This window comes from Ambystoma mexicanum, chromosome 8 (genome assembly GCF_040938575.1).
Source record: "Ambystoma mexicanum isolate Mex_15411 chromosome 8, UKY_AmexF1_1, whole genome shotgun sequence".
Taxonomy (NCBI): Eukaryota; Metazoa; Chordata; class Amphibia; order Caudata; family Ambystomatidae; genus Ambystoma; species Ambystoma mexicanum.
Genome location: NC_090929.1, coordinates 1,272,818,832 through 1,272,836,944, shown reverse-complemented (window position 1 = coordinate 1,272,836,944; position 18,113 = coordinate 1,272,818,832). Strand labels below are relative to the sequence as shown.

Sequence of the window (18,113 nt, the reverse complement as noted above, 5' to 3'; positions counted from 1 at the left end):
CCAGCAGTCAATTAGCACATGTTCATAACTGCTTGAAAACGAACTATATTTTTGGATAATAATAACCACAAAGGTGTCTCTTTATTGTGACATCTGTATTAAAGTGTGTGTTTGCATTAGGTTGCCTTTTTAATGTCTTACCTTTCTAATAGTACCTTTGGACTTAAGGTGTTGGTTACTATGGGGTGTGGACGCACCACGTATACATACATGTTCACCTCCTGATGGGTGCTTGATGCCACCTCGACCTATTTGCGAGGTGTCTGCATCCTATAACTGTTCACAAGGGATCATGCTGCTGTCACATGTCAGTTGTTGTGCGGTGGGAGGTGTGTGAGATGTTTTTCCCCACTAGTCCAGGCCCTGCAACATTACTGTGCATTGCTTGCATCAGGAACATCAGAATGGCCACTGGAAAGCATTCTGCTCGCTAAAATCACCCAGAAATGCACAGTAAAAATCTGAAAAATAGGCCGCCATCCACTTTTACCTATGTCAGTGGTAACCCATGAGACCACTGCCAAAACCCATCATTTGGCTGCCCACGGAGAAAGGCTGATTGCAAAAGAAACACAAAGCTGCGTGAGAATCCGTTTTTCTTGGTTGTCAAATTTGCAAAAATCATGGCTCACAAACCACCCAAAAGACCCAACCTCCTTGTTGGGTGTTAAACATCATTCTACTTCAAGAATCCACATAATTACAATGTCCACAGAAGTACACTTATCAGAACAAAATCCACATTGAAGATTGCTTGCTGGAAAGAAATCTGTCCAAAAGGGGTGCAATACCATTACTCGCCTTTGTCAGACACTGGCGATCTCCAAATCTGACAGGAAAAACTTGTGTCTAAAAACTAATTATGCCAAAGAAGGGATTTCCATCAAATGCAATATAGGGTGCCCCACATTGATTTTCATGTTGACAAAAAGACTGGAATTGAAGATATGTTTGCTTATTTTAAATTTGTAACTGTCATTTTTCACAAGGAACTATGTCACAATTGACCATAGGGTAACCTGATTCAGCTAAAATTTCAAAGAGGTTTTCTTCCCCTGAGAACATAAAACCCTGTTCCTTCCCACCAAAAGGAGAGGATATCGCATTGGCATGTTAATGAGAAGGGGAGGAGACTTCCTCTGCTGCTCTGGGAAAGAGACAATGGGTTCCTTGAACTGAAAGAAAATGCTAATTCGGGTGTGACTGACATCAGCTGCCCTGGCAGGAAGAAGACCATGTGACTCTCTGACTCAGCCAAGCTTGGAGGAGGGCCAGACTGGAAATGTGGATTGGAAACTAAAGTAATTGTATGTTTTGGGTAAAGACCTATAGCAAATTGTACAGAACTGATACAAATATGAAATGTATAGGCTGTTAAAATGAAGAATTTGCTCACAGTTTAAAACTAATCTTGAATCCGTGTGACATTCAGAGACTGAACCATGAAACTTTTAATATTGTAGCTATTGTGATTATGCTAGGAACATGACACATTACAGGAATATGCCCAGAGGGTATGTGCATGTATGTATAAAAAATTGTACAGATCCGAAAATGTGTAACCAACCAAAAGCGTGAAAAATTGTCATATATGAACCAAAACTCATAGGAAGATAAGATTTTGACAGAAAAGTACCTTAGTCATTCTGTCATGTAATTATGTATTATTAACAAGTTGTGCATATTGAAAATATGTTTTTTGGGAAAAATAGATTTTCTAAGTAAAAGCAAAGGGGAGGGATTTTTTCTGGACCCTAAACACAGTATCACTCTGACACATGATGACACATCATGACACACTGTTCCTTTCTCCAATCAGGAGAGGGGGAATTCTCTGACCTATCATATCCTTAGAGGGTTGGGCATTGTGAAATCAGCCTCTCCACCCCTTTGGAAGATGGATAAATATGGACTGTTGAGGACCCAGAGACACACAAACTTTCACTCATCAACTGATCCACTGGCCCACTGGCAAAACACCCTGCAGGAAGATCCAGACTCCAAAACCTAGATCCAGACTCTAGAACCTAGATCCAGACTCCAGAACTCTGAAGCAGAAAGGCCTATCCAAAAAGCTGAACCCTTCTCAGCTGTCCTTTAAAATCTTGCAACCTGATTTATCCCCCAAACTTCCACGGGGCCTAACCTAACTCATTCAAAAGCCTGGCTGAGCTGTTTTGCTGCTTCTGGCCAAAACCTGTGCTAGAACCCAAGATCCAGATCAGTCCAGCAGAGCTGTAACCCACAACCCATCAGATCCAGTCCAAGAGGCCGTGCAGACCCGAGTGCCTTGCTGAGAGCAGAACCAAGCGCCTGAGACCTGTCCGGTAGCGAGCGAATCCCAGCCAAACCCTTGACCAGATCCGTGACGTGTCCATTTTAAAACAGAGTTGTGAGTATTTAGCGTAGAACTGTCCATAGTCATTTCTTAGTTTAAAGTAATCCATACAACCAATTCCAATGTATCCAGACTATATTGTAGAATATTTTCTTTCCATTCTGAATCCTTTCTCATCCATCTAATCCTGTGAGAATTGTTAGTATAAACAAACCTTTTTGTAATTCAAAGCGCAATTTAATTTGAAATCTTGATTCCTTTTGAGAAAAATCGACCTCTACTAAAACCTCTGTAACTTTTGAATCATACGTCCTAGAAACGAAATTTAAATGTTAACATCCTTAGCTTTCAAACAGCTTTCAAACGAACCACATTCCAATTCCTTTTAGTTCTTCCGTAATCGCGTTTATCGCACACGCAAAAGTTGCACGAATTTGCATTTGGCTCAATTTCACCACATGTAAAAACAGCTATTTCTTGATTTCAACTTCTGAATTTCGTTTTCCATCTGCTAATCATTCTACAATCATTGCTAGTGTTGACCTGAACCAATCCAAAGCAACTCTCACTTGTTCTGAATCCTATTTAGCAAATTAAAGTCAATTTTAGCATTTTTCCCATTCAATTCAAACCACATTTAAAAGCAATTGACCTATTTTAAAATCATACCTGTTCTCTCTAAGCTTGCTGGGGGAATTGGGATTGAATTGCATAGTTGATTGTTATTCCTGAAACCTGTGTGCCCTCATTCCATCTCTTCATATTGCATAATAGGGGGGGATTGAGTAATATCAGGGGAAAGAGTGATCACATTGTCTCTGATTGAGTTCATATCAAGTTTTATTTCTGTGTTGCATTCTTTCCTATCATTGCATTTCTTGAACCCATACAAAGTTATTCTCTGCTACATTATTCTTTCTATTCCTACTCCTAATTGATTAAAGAGATCGTTGATTATTGTTATACTACCCATTGCTGATCATTGTTCATATTCATAAGTGTGATATTCAGATATTATGTATATTCATAAAAGTGTAATCTATATATTGTTCAATTCTTCAAATAAATCTTTTAAATTTGCAAAACAACCTTCTTCTTGGTTCAGTGAGACCGGGGGGATTCAAAGAGAGGGGCATTACATAAGGGTATCTCATCCAGAATTAAATGAACTTTTGACATAAAAATATATAAATAAGGGTTTCCATTGGGCATCCCATAATAGACATTGACTTAGTTGGAGTGCTGGATTGAAATCACTTACAGATTGGGGGCTCGTGCGCAGGATTTCTGGATTAGACCTACCACTTGTGCAGTTTAATACAGTGTGCTAACTGAAAGGATACATAAATCCTGTTGGGCTACCACACTGTGTTACACTGTAAAAGCACCCCTCAAAAGGGAACACTCTAAGGAAATGGTCTGTTTTGCAAAGATAAAATAAACTTATGTAAATCAGGAAGGAAATTAATATTTCCAAAATGGCAACATTGGTATACATCAAGATGGCTAGAGAACACCTTTTACATATGTTATTTGTGAGAGGTGAATGGACAGAGCAGGATCAGAATGTGTGGTTGCAGGCAATCATACAACAGATCACTGCAACAGGGTTAGATACATGGTGAGACCAGGGTCCCTTACATGTGGCCCTGAGTGAACTATATATGGCCCCTAAGGCCAAGGATGGGCAAAATAAGATTGCCAAGATAGCAGCATATCTATATTTATCTATGGGGGCCACACAGGACAAATACGCTGAAGGCCAGGATCTGGCAAGTAGGCAACTGATGGCGTTAGGAAAGGTCCAATCTGACCTGGACTCTTCTGAGCAGAGGCTGCAGAGGAGCCAGGAGTCAGAAAATGAAAGTAGGCAGTATATAGTTAAAATCAAAGAGGATATGGGTATCCTGCAACAGGAAAAGGCAGAACAGGATACCAAAATTCTGGCCTTGCAGAAGGAGTACCAAGAAAGTGTGGACTCTCTACTGCAGAGCCAGAAAAAGCTGGAGCAGCAACTGGACTTCAACAGGGCATGCGCAGAGCAGGTAGTCACCCTGCAAAGCCACTTAGAGAGAAGGCAGAGAGCAACAAATTAATTCTGAAAGTCCTGGACACCCAGGCAGAGTTTGATGAAGAGCGCCAGAAAGCTGGTACCCTTCAAAGACAGAGGGACGACCTGGTGGCAGAGAGGCAGGTTCTTGCTCAGGAAAGGGACACCTTAGGCCAGGAAGTCTGTCACTTAAAAGGGAAACTGGAAGAAAATCACCTGGCCCTCCAGGGACTGGGTGACCTCCAAAAAGAGCATGATAGATTGTTAGAGCACACCATGAGGGTGGAAGATGCTCTGGCAAGAAAGGAGCAGGCCAGTAGGGACGGGGCTCAGAAGGTAACCCTCCTGCAGCAAAGACTGGCCCAGTACTCAAAGACAAACCAGGAAGCACAGAGAGAAAATGAGGCTCTCTGTGAGAAAAATGATAGGCTCCACAGGCAGGTAGCCATGCAAGAGAGACTGATAGAGACTAGTAAGGCCTTGATTGAGGAACAGAAATCTCAGGTTCTTGCATGGCAACAGGGAGCAGGGGCTGATAGAGATGAGGTTCGCTGGGAAAGGGAAACACCTGAGCATAACCTGAGGAACCCTAGGACCAGTGGCCTTCATCTCTCCCAGTCCCTGGACTCTGCCAACCCCCATGTCCACTGGCACACATGAGCCCAGGGCCACGGGGATGGCAGATTACTATCCAGTCAGAAGTATGGGGCTCATAGACCAGCACCTCCCATGAATGGATGGGCGGGCATCTGGGTATGGGTACCCAAGTACAGTGAAATTTAGTGGGGAATTCCAGGAGAGTAGGCCCACTAAGGGCATCCTGAAAGTCTCTGCCCAGCTAGGACAGTGGGGTGGTACCCATCAAATCCTGGGAGCACACAGGAATCAGAAGACTCCTCTGAGCGCCCCAGGACACAGGAGACTTGGTCCCCACATTCTACCAGCAATTCCCAGGCTCGCAGAATCTGGGAGAACCTAGAAGACCAGACGGGCACCTCTGGGAGCAGTGCCTCTGAGTCAGAGGATGATTGCATCAGGGTTACCCGCACCAAGAAGACCAATAAGGCAAAAAAGGCCTTGCTTAAGGACCCCTTAAAACAGATCAAGCCAATAAGGAGCGTCATCACGCCTTATCATAAGAACGCTAAGTATTCTGTTTGGGAACACTTAGAGCTCTTTGAGCAGATGATGGAATCTTTCCATGTGAAAGACAGCAGTAGCTGCATTCAGTATGTGAAATGGAGCTTTTCACCAGAAAACTCCAGTTACTTTGCGGGGGTAAAGGACCAAAATCATTCAAGATGGTCCACATATAGGGCGGCCATGTTGAAGCATTTTTCTATTCACAGAAATCCCCAAGAAGCTCGCAAGGCAGCCTACAACTTGCAATGTGGGGAGGATCAGGCCCCACAAGAATTTGTGCATGAGTTAAAGCGTGCCTTTGCGCAGACTACCAGAAGGGTGTGCACGGACAGCAAAGAATTTGTCAATATTTTTTTCCATGCTCTACCAAAATACATCATGACCCAGCTAGTGAGAGATTTTCATGAGAAAAGATCACTAGACTGGGTCATTGAACAGGCCACCCGGATCTATGAGGTGCCAAGGCCCATAGAAAACAAGAATACTAAAAAAAGCTCCAAACCAACCAACACCCCTGCTGCTGCTAAGGTGGCAGAGGTAAAGGTTGCCCCCATTTTGGATTTGGAGATGGGGGGCCTAAAAACCCACCTGCACTGCAGAATAATCCCAAGCCCAGAGGGCCCTCTGGCCAGTCACAGACAGGGAGCCAAGGAGGTAGTCCCACAAATGGGGTCCCTCACTCCCCTGACTATGTAAGTCCCCACTACAAGGGCAACAGACCCATCCTGGTTATGTGTGGACACTCCAGCCCAAGGGGGGGGATCCAACCAAGAAGCACCTAACCCAGGGAACTTTTTCCTCACTTCCCACAGGAGGGCAGAAATTCCTCAAATCCTGAGCAGAACTTTTTTCCCCAGGTACCCACAGAACTTCCAACCCCAGAACAATCCATCCTTCTTTCCCCACTTTTCTGAGCCCAGACAACCTAATCCGGGATAGGGGAGGCCAAGGGTGGAGGGGTACCAAAATCTTCCCAACCCGGGGTATTACCAGAGAAGGGATAGCTACCCTTCCCGGCATCAGCCCAGGGGAGAAATGAGAACACTGTATCAGCCTGAGCGGGTGTCACAGCTAGAGCGGCAGGTCCAAAACATGGCACAGGATCTGGGTCACAAGCTGAAGGCTCAGCAGAACCCTCAGATGAGCATGCCGGCGCAGAATGCCTCAAACTCCGGACCTGGTGCTCCAGAACAATGACGGGGGCAGCACCCCGACAACCCACCGGTTCCCAGGGAAGAAGCACAAGGGGAAGGGGGTGTAAAGCCTTGGAGGAAGCTTCCTTCCCCACTTGTAAAGAGCCCCTGGAAACCCAGGAACCGGAAACAAAATCTCCTGCCCCTGAAAGTCTGCTACCCAAGGAGCAGAGAGGGGGTAGGAGAAACAAAGGACCCAAACAGACCCATTTTGAGGAGGAAGTACACATCTTCCAATTTGAAGGAGAGGGATCCTCAGAGGATCCTGGGAAAAGGATCTTCTCCTTCAGAGATGGGGGAACCCCTCCCAAAGAAAAACGGGTCCCCAGGGATTCAAATCCAGACTGGTTTGATGTGGGGACTGAGCTAGCGCCACCCATCATCCAACCCCAGAACCAACAACATGAAAATCCCCTGGTTCAAACCCATCCTGGTGACTGCCTCCAAAAAGGGGGAGGGGGATGTCCCAGAAGCAGGTGAACTCAAAACTTCTCCCATCTCTAGTTGCCACCTTTTTCTTTCAGATTCCCAAGACTCTCCACCGAATTCTAGCCAAATTTCCTCTCTCTCAATGTCCAAAACTCAAGAATTAGCCCACCAGTTGTCCAAAAATGTGCATTATCTGTGTCCCCTTGTGGAGAAGGAGGGAAGATACTATGCCCCGGTTCAAGTACAGGGGCAGGGTACAATTTTGGCACTTGTGGACACTGGATCCCAAGCCACCCTTCTGTCCAACAAGACCTTTGATAAACTGAATTCAGGAAGCGGGGAGAATTACCAAATTCCTCTCACCTCTCTTCCTGGACAACTTCAGAACTTTGACAGGAAGGAAATTCTCATTGAGGGGACTGCAGATTTGGACATTAAAATTGGGTGACACAAGGTGAAACACCCGGTCATAGTTGTGACTCCAGAGGGCACCCCTTGTTTATTAGGGAATGACCTCCTGCAAAGGTAGTCACCCTTAGTTTAGTTTAAATGGCACATTCCACATGGTTGAACAAAAATCTGAGAAAGTAGAATTTCACTTTCAGAACAACCAGATCCCAGATGTGACAGTAATAGCAGTAGGACAGCAAACTGGTGATGGGGGTCCTCTCTATTTCTGAAAATCAACCTTCATTCCAGGTTAAGGTAGCATTCCACACTGGAAGGAAACACTCTGAAATCCTTTACCAATCCATAATCAGACATTCCCACTCCTATAGTCCAGAAAGATGTGAAATCAGCTCAAAGCCTGGCTGATATTCAGCAAATTAGAGAGCAGTTGTTCATCCCTGTTCAGTTAAATGAAGGGAAGGACTCTGTTCTCGCCCGAGTGTGTGTGAACAACGGTAAGAGCTTCATCAGCGAAGACATGTTCTGCCAACTCCCAAAAGATCCAGCCATTCCCACATTCAAACTTATAGACAAATGGGAAATGGATCTGGAAACACCCAATTCCAAACATCTCCTGCCATGCAGGTGTATGTTCAAAATCTCCATAGGCAACAAGAGCATAGTTCATAATTGTTGGGTCGTGCAAGACGTCACTGCTGCCATTTACTTAGTCAATGACATTCTCAATCGCTTTGCCATTAGTTTGGACCTAATAAACTCCAAAGCTTGGTCCCGATTAGTGGATAATCCCATGGGCTTTGATGATCCAGAGAAAGCATATAGGTCAGCTCAACTGCTGCCTTATGCAGTTGAAATTCAGATTGGAGAGGAAGTCACCATCCCAGAAAGGACCTGACAATTCTCCCTGGAATTGAAAGTTAGACGAAGACAGAAATTGAAAAACCCTGATGCTAATATTCATCTAAATGCTTCTCTCCAACAGCAAGGGTTGGGGGTAAACCCAACACCACTAGTCAATATAGAACATGACACCATTCCAATAGAGATGGATAACAGCGACTTAAAGAGTATCACTCTAGCCGCAGGCACCATTATTGGAATGGCGGTTGATGACTGACATTTTTCCATTGATTTAGGTAATGAACTGTAAAGACCAATCCCCAAGGACTGTTTTGACAGTGACAGTGATGACAACACAACACCAGACAGGATCTTCACCCGGTATGGGGGGAACATCCTGGTGTACACTTCCTGCCCTTATGGTAAGGAAGATGTGACTTGTGACTTCAGGAGGGATGAGGTGATTTTCCAGGTTCATGAGATGAGGGCTGCCTTTGCCACCTGAAGCCACCAGTCCAAATCAGCACTTTGACCAGGGACCTCGCCACCCAGCTGGAGGAGGCAGCTGAGATAGCAAAACCAGAAGTTTCTCCAGGCTTCAGGCAGATGGTTGAAGAGAGAGTCAACCTAGCTGATGCCTGTAAGACTCTGGAGCAGAAGCAAAAGTTGAAACAAGTTTTCTTGGATTTTCAAGATCTCTTTGCAGTGGACTCATATGACTGTGGTCGCACCGACATCCACACAACAACTCCCACGGACCCTGGCATGACTCCAGTGTTTGTGAAGCAATATCACTTGACTCTCGCATCAATGGAGTCCCTTACTGAAATAATTAAGAACCTTGAGTCCCGTGGGATAATCCGTCCAGTCCACAGCACCTTCAATAAAGCACTGCTGGGGATATTGAAGCCAAATGGCCAGTGGAGACTCTTAGGGAGCTCAAGTAACGGGTCCATACTTCCCGAAGGTCACTTCCCTACATTGACCAAGGGCTGCCCCAGATCCAGGGGTCACAGGTATTCACTGCAATAGACCTGACCTATGGATACTGGACTGTACCTGTCAGTAGGGAGGACCAATAAAAGCTGGCTTTTACCTTTGGGGGCCAGCAGTACACATGGACCGGACTCCCTTCAGATACATCAACTCCAGCAATGAATTCAACATTTTCCTACATAAGGCCATGCCGGTCCTGGGTGAAAGGGGTAACCTGGCCTATGTAGATGATGTACTCATCGAAAGCTCAACTGTGGAGGAATACATAGCAGAGATCCGTTATGTTCTGACACAGTTGAGGGCCGCTGGAGCAAACCTTTCCTTCCAAAAGGCACAGTGGTGTAGAACCTGTGTACATTTCTTGGGGCATGAGATTACTCCTCAGGGTCTCTGTCCCCAGGAAAAGAAAGTTGAAGCACTCCAGAAACTGAAAGACCCCACAACTCTGCGGGAAATAAGGAGCCTCCTTGGACTGACTAATTACAGTAGAAAGTCCATTGAGGACTACGCAGAGATCACAAGACCCCTGATTCATCTTTTAAAGGGGGGGATCAAGTGGGAGTGGGGTCCAGAACAAGCCGAGGCAGTAAGACAACTCAAAAGAAGCCTCTCACAAGCGCCTTGCCTAGCTTATCCTGTCAGAAACAAGGAGTTCTTCTTGGAGACAGGGTTCTCGTATACATTCTTGACTGCAGTATTATACCAAAAGCATTGCAAGGTCAATAAAGTAATCTCCTATGCAAGTAAAACTTTATCCTCTGTGGAGGAAAAATTCAACGATTGTGAGAAGGCAACAGTGTGGGCATTGAAGAATTACCCCCGTTTATCCAGGGGGAACACATCATAGTGGAGACTCCACACCAGCTTCTGCAATATCTCCAAAGTGACAGAATCCAGGCCGCAAGTGTGAGTAATTCCCAAATTACTTCATGGATTCTGTCAATGCAAGGCTGTCCTGTGGAGGTCAGATATGGCCAAAACAAGAAGAGTCCCCTCGTGCAAGGTCTGGCTGACTTGCATGATTGTGCCAGAGAAAACTGTCTCGAGGACGAGAGTCTAAAAATCAAGGACAACATGGAGGCATACCTCAATTCCCCACGCAACCTCTTTGAAGAAGACAAGTGTGAGGGAATGCCCACTGTCTATGTGGATGGGTGCTCTTATCCCGTTGACAACAACGGGGAAAAGGAACTTGTGGCCGGCGTAGGGAATGCATGGGTGAATGAGATCCCAGAACCCTCCGCTGGGTACAAGATTGGTCCCCGAAGTAGTCAAGTGGCAGAGTTGATGGCTCTGCATCAAGCCATCCTCACTGCTGTCCAACATCAACTCCACGAACTGGTCATTATCACAGATTCGGATTATGTACGGAACGGATTCAAGGAGCACCTGGTTAACTGGAAAACCAGAGGCATGTTATGTGCTAATAACAAACCCTTGAAACGTGGGAAATGAATTCAAAACATTGATGATCTGGTCACATCGAATGGGATGACCATCTACTGGAAAAATATCAAGGGTCATTCCAAAGTAGAGGGACCAGACAAAACTGGAAATGACTTAGCTGATCAGCTGGCCAAAACCGGAGCCATCCAAGGGAATCTACTTGAGATCGAGTCACTGTTGGGGGAGATCCAGGTCACTGCTATCACTAGGTCCCAGACAAATGCACACAATGAACACTCAACTGCACAATGGAGTAAGGAGACCCCAGATGCTGATTTGATTACGGCTCAAAAAGGGGATCCAATAATTGGTAAGTTTTATCAACACATTGAGGACCCTGAGAAATTTCCCCTGACGGATACCGATTACATTGGGAAAGAGGACCTCAGAGTGTTGATGAAATGTTGATGAAATGTCCAAAAATGTTCCGAATCCAAGACGGTTTGTTGGTGAGGAAATCCCTAGCTGGCCATGATCAGTGGGTGGTTCCTACCTCATTCCGAAGCCTGATGTTAAGTCACGCCCATGATGCGGCCACAGCCGGTCATAGGGGGTTTTATACAACACTTGAAATCTTAAGAGAGGTTGCATACTGGCCACACATGGGGCAGGACCTCGACCTATACTTGAAGGGGTGTCTTGGGTGTGCACAATTTCAGCCAACATCCCTCACACACCGTGCGCCTCTCCAAAAGAAGTCGATTTCATTGGGCCCGTGATTCGCTCCTCTAGGGGGATCAAGTACATGTTGACCGTGACATGCTTGTTTACTAAATGGGTGGAATGTCTCCCGGCCCCAAACTGCAAGGCAGAAACATCATCTGCCCTGATGATCAACCACATCTTTTCGCGTTTTGGTCTACCCCAAAGGATCGAGTCAGACAGAGGTAGCTATTTCACCAGCGAAGTAATAACAAAGATGTGGGAGATACTTGGGGTCAAAAGGAAGCTACATATTGCTTACCGGCCAGTCTCTAGTGGTGCAGTAGAGATATATAATAGAACAATTGTGAGCATATTAAAAAAGTTTGTGGCAGATTCTGGGCCAAGTTGGGATATTTGATTACCTCTTGTCCTAATGGCCAGCAGATCTACCCCTTCATCTGTAACTAAAATGTCACTGTTTGAGCTGATGACTGGACACAGGATGGTGCTTCCCCAGCATCTGCTCTACAGAACCCAAGAGCAGACATTGATCAATGCCTCCACAACTCATGAGTATGTTGAAAATCTAAGAAAACACCTTCAACATGCTTTTGCCTATGCTCAGCGAAATCTAGAGAGAACTGCAGACAGCATGAAGATCCACTATGACTTAAAGACTACCAGAAAAGAATACAATGTAGAAGACCGGGTCTACTTATACAATTTCCAAAGGAACCAGGCCAAACAGCGCAAATTTTTGCCTACCGGAGGGGGCCTTTTGAAATTGTAGACAAAATCTCACCAGTCGCCTACAAAATCTGCATCTGCAAAGGCAGTTTTGCGGAAGGGGAAGATAAGTGGGTCCTTATTAACCAACTAAAGTGCTGCCATCCTTGGCACAATCTGCAGCAACTGGAGGAGTCTTCTGGAACCCCAGAGGGTGCCACTCCAGATCCATAAAATTCCAACTCTAAAATATTCCATATATAGCCTATAAAATACAATAATAAAAATGTGTTCTGATTATCAAATGTATGTGTCTGCCCCACTACATTAATAGTGGTGAGGAAAGTCTACAAATATGTTTTTGCTTTGTCAGCCTAGGATTGATAAACCATGGAGACAGAAACCAAGGAGGACTACCTGGGGACTGGGAGCAAAGATCTGAGGGGCCCGGAGTATCGCTCAATACTCACATCAAGACTGGCGAGGAGAACTGATCGATCCACACCTGATGGAGGAAAAGAAGAGGAACTTTGCCATTTGTGGAATCAGAAGAGATGAAACTGACATCCCAGTCTTGTGAATTCCCATTGATGGACGATCAACACCAAATAGCAAGAGGGGGGGCTTGTGGGATGTTTTTCCCCACTAGTCCAGGCCCTGCAACATTACTGTGCATTGCTTGCATCAGGAACATCCGAATGGCCACTGGAAAGCATTCTGCTTGCTAAAATCACCCAGAAATGTGCAGTAAAAATCTGAAAAATAGGCCACCATCCACTTTTGCCTATGCCAGTGGTAACCCAGCAGACCACTGCCAAAACCCATCATTTGGCTGCCCACAGAGCAAGACTGATTGCAAAAGAAACACAGAGCTGTGTGAAAATCCGTTTGTTGGGTGTTAAACATCATTCTACTTCAAGAATCCACATAAATACAATGTCCAAAGAAGTACACCTATCAGAAGAAAATCCACATTGAAGATTGTTTGCTGGAAATAAATCTGTCAAAAATGGGTGCATTACCATTACAAGCCTCTGTCAGACGCTGGCGGTCTCTAAATCTGACAGGAGAAACTTGTGTCTAAAAAACTAAATATGCCAAAGAAGGGATTTCCATCAAATGCAATATAGGGTGCCACACATTGATTTTCATGTTGAAAAAAGACTGGAATTGGATGTGGATTGGAAACTAAAGTAACTGTAAGTTTTGGGAAAAGACTTACAGCAAATTGTACTGAACTGATACAAATATGAAATTTATAGGTTGATAAAAGGAAAAATGTGCCCACAGTTTAAAACTAATCTGAAATCTGTGTGACATTCAGAGGCTGAACCACGAGATCTTTACTATTGTAGCTATTGTGATTATGCTAGGAACATGAAAAATGACAAGAATATGCCCAGAGGGGATGTGCATGTATGTATAAAAAATTGTACAGATCCGAAAATGTGTAACCAACCAAAAGCACGAAAAATTGTCATTTATGAACCAAAACTCGTAGGAAGATAAGATTTTCACAGAAACGTACCTTAGTCAATCTGTCATGTAATTATGTATTATTAACAAGTTGTGCATATTGAAAATATGTTTTTTTGGGAAAAATAGATTTTCTATGTAAAAGCAAAGGGGAGGGATTTTTTCTGGACCCTAAACACAGTGTCACTCTAACACATGATGACACACTGTTCCTTTCTCCAATCAGGAGAGGGGGACTTATCTGACCTATCATATCCTTAGAGGGTTGGGCTTTGTGAAATCAGCCTCCCCACCCCTTTGGAAGATGGATAAAAAGGGACTGTTGAGGACCCAGAGACACACACACTTTCACTCATCAACTGATCCACTGGCGAAGCACCCTGCAGGAAGATCCAGACTCTAGAACCTAGATCCAGACTTCAGAATTCTGAAGCAGAAAGGCCAATCCAAAAAGCTGAACCCTTCTCAGCTGGCCTTTAAAATCCTGCAACCTGATTTAACCCCTAAACTTCCACAGGGCCTTACCTAACTCATTCAACAGCCTGGCTGAGATGTATTGCTGCTTCTGGCCAAAACCCATGCTAGAACCCAAGATCCAGATCAGTCTAGCAGAGCTGTAACCCAGAACCCATCAGATCCAGTCCAAGAGGCTGTGCAGACCTGAGTGCCTTGCTGAGAGCAGAACCAAGCGCCTGAGACCTGTCCGGTGGTGAGTGAATCCAAGCCAAACCCTTGACCAGATCTTTGACGGGTCCATTTTAAACCAGAGTTGTGAGTATTTAGCGTAGAACTATCCATAGTCATCTCAATATATTCAGACTGCATTGTAGAATCTCTTTTGTCCATTCTGAATCCTTTCTCATCCATCTAATTCTGTGAGAATTGTTAGTATAAAACAACCCAGTTTGTAATTCAAAGCGCAATTTCATTTGAAATCTTGACTCCTTTTGAGAAAAATCGACCTCTACTAAAACCTCTGTAACTTTTGAACCGTATGTCCTAGAAACGATATTAAAATGTCATTTTGAAGCTTTCAAACGAACCACATTCCAATCCCTTATAGTTCTTCCATAATCGCTTTTTCGCGCACGCAGAAAAGTTGCCACGAATTTGCATTTGGCTCAATTTCACCACATGTAAAAACAGCTATTTCTTGATTTCAACTTCTGAATTTCGTTTTCCATCTGCTAATCATTCTACAATCATTGCTAGTGTTGACCTGAACCAATCCAAAGCAACTCTCACTTGTTCTGAATCCTATTTAGCAAATTAAAGTCAATTTTAGCATTTTTCCCATTCAATTCAAACCACATTTAAAAGCAACTGACCTGTTTTAAAATCATACCTGTTCTCTCTAAGCTTGCTGGGATAATTGGGATTGAACTGCATTGTTCATTGTTATTCCTGAAACCTGTGTGCCCTCATTCCATCTCTTCATATTGCATAATAGCGGGGGGATTGAGTAATATCAGGGGGAAAGAGGGATCACATTGTCTCTGATTGAGTTCATATCAAGTTTTATTTTTGTGTTGCATTCTTTCCTATCATTGCATTTCTTGAACCCATACAAAGTTATTCCCTGCTACATTATTCTTCCTATTTCTACTCCTAATTGATTAAAGAGATCATTGATTATTGTAATACTACCCATTGCTGATCATAGTTCATATTCATAAGGGTGATATTCAGATATTATTCATATTCATAAAAGTGTAATCTATATATTGTTCAATTCTTCAAATAAATCTTTTAACTTTGCAAAACAACCTTCTTCTTGGCTCAGTGAGACCGGGGGGATTCAAAGAGAGGGGTGTTACATAAGGGTACATCATCTAGAATTAAAAGAACTTTTGACATAAAAATATATAAATAAGGGTTTCCATTGGGCATCCCATATTAGGCATTGACTTAGTTGGAGTGCTGGATTGAAGTCACTTACAGGTGAGTGAGGTCAACCGGCTGAGCGTTAGCTATACAACGCTTTTGAAGAAGGTTGTCGAATAGGGGTTCATCAAGAAGTATACTGTAGATTGTTTCTGCTTGTGTTGTATGCAGTACATACCATTATAATATGCCCCAGGCATAGTATTTTGTTGATGGCAGCTTCAATCAATATAAGGTTGGACAATGCATTTACCTTATACATTGGTATCCCCTTATGTCTGATGGCCAAACTTCATTAGGCCCAAAAGGCAGCAGTTAAACTGTTTTGTGGACTATGGAAAATAGATTACATTCTTTTCACTAGGAAAACCCTGCACTGATTTGATTTGCACAAGTGGGTAGAATTCAATCTAGTCTTTCTCACTTACAAATCTAACAATCAGACCAGCCAAGGGCTATTCGTTGGCTTCAACCACCAACTGCCAAACTGAACTTCAAGGATAGTCACAGATTAAAATTTCAAGTGTTAAAACCTGAAGTTCCATACCCAAAGAAATGCACTTTTTTGCAAAATCCCATTGAGGCATTTTAATCTTTCCTAAACAGCATCTGTTTCACTAGGTAGCTGAATACATACCACCCAGAGAGCCTGTAGGGAGTATTGGTGCACTATTTAAAACTATACACATCATTCAAATTAAGTGGTATTTACTTTGTAAGTCTCAGGCACAATGAGAGGCTGTATGAAAGGTAACACCCAATTTCATTGAAAAAAAAAACTGTCCGTATGGACGTTTTGTTCGATTTGGGTGCTACCATTTCAGTAGCGGCCGAAAATACCGAACATGAGGAGCGGGGGCTTCAGGGGAGTCCCCCAGTATTTTGGGTGTTCGGGGGTGCAGGCTCTCCCCCCGCATCCTTAACATGGCAGCAGGGGACAAAAATTGCTCGGCCCTCGTTTTTAATGAACGGTCCAAACGGGGGCCCGAGCAGTTACACTGCGGGCAGTCCACCTGCAAACATATTGATCATAGGCAGACAACCCAGATCTGATTGAAACATCCAGATTCAAAGGTCCATGTTCCCACAAAACTCTGAGATGGGCACCCTAACAAGCAGAGCATGCATGTGCCTTGAATTATTCATATACACGGTTTCTCTGGGATGCAAGGGAAATAATAGTAAAAGCGTATGTCTATAGCGGTACCACACTTTTAGGGCAGTGGCCGATGGCAATGTTCATATGGTGCATCCCAAGAATGGGTCAATGGAAGCTGAGTAGTGAAAACCAAGGTGGCCTGCATCAAGCGATGTCTGAATATACATCAGTGTTCCAAGATAACCAATTTCTGTTTCCAGGACTTCAATGTATACCTCCGGGAACATTTGGAACCTTTCCTTTGCAGAGTCAAAAGAAGAGCATCTATTTCAATGTGGTGAAACAGTTGCCTTGCATTCTCAGATATATGCATCTTAACACAAATAATGACTAGGATTTGACACTAGTTGAAGATTGAGGGGACAGAGAATTCAACTGTCCAAAAGCGAATTAAAAATGCCATTCAATTGTATTGTCAAAAACCTTTTATGTGTAGACGCTAAACACTGTAGAGTATTACCGTAAATAATGTGTTCTTGTTGTCCAATGTTGTCTTCCTCTGGCAGGCATATTGCGATACCCCAACACGTGATGGAACCACTGGACTGGGTGATTTGCAAACACATATTTTCTGTAGCTGAAAAGAAAAAAGACATAAGTGTTGCAATACAAATGCAGAACGTTTTCTTTTATGAATTACATTTACAGGGCTTCAGCCTTGTTTGTTTGTACTCAGTGGACTTAACTGTCCTGTCCCATTTCTTTACCAACAGAGGACAGTGAGAAAGGGACCTAGTTCATGTGAAGGAAGTAAATATGATGTGAATTTGAAAATATCTCCACAGATGTCTATATATCCAAAATCATTTTCTCATGACTAATACACACAAGCATAATTTCAGTCAGAATCATGAAGACTATGCAACTAAAGATTTACTTATATATAAATTCCACATATTGAGTTTGTAACATATAAGCAGTGAAGCCCCTCTATCCACGCTCTTTGAGTCACGTAGGTAAGACCATTACATTGAAAACGGTAATAACATTTTGAAGTGTACAAGGCCCTTAGTTATTTTCACAGAGCTTAAATAAATTGGAGACATTACATAGACAACATTTCTTTCTTATGCATTTAATTGTTTGCTAATTTATATCATTTCAATGCATAAACTTTAACAAACAACTAAACATATTAGAAAGAAATGACTTAACCAATGACTAAGTAGCAGAACATTTGTTATAGCTGGGGGGAGGAAACATCACCTTTAAAAATAATACGCAAAATAGGTTTTGAACACTCGAAACACTCCTTTCAATGTTACGTCTATAAATTTCGATAATGTCAAACGTTTGAAGGCAATCAATTGGACAATGTTATCATTTTCGCCAAACTTGACCTACTGTACACATTATTGCAGGCTCAGAAGGCTTCCC

At 43.5% G+C, this 18,113-nt stretch overlaps 1 protein-coding gene across 3 annotated transcripts in view; it reads right to left on the bottom strand.

The window, feature by feature from the left end:
* DNTT (DNA nucleotidylexotransferase) overlaps positions 1-18,113 on the bottom strand; it is a 2,032,862-nt gene that overhangs the window by 1,563,703 nt on the left and 451,046 nt on the right. For all 3 annotated transcript variants that reach the window (XM_069611395.1, XM_069611396.1, XM_069611397.1), the window contains exon 3: positions 17,197-17,313. In XM_069611395.1, coding sequence (XP_069467496.1) covers positions 17,197-17,313 — 117 coding nt within the window. The remainder of the gene's footprint in view (positions 1-17,196; positions 17,314-18,113) is intronic.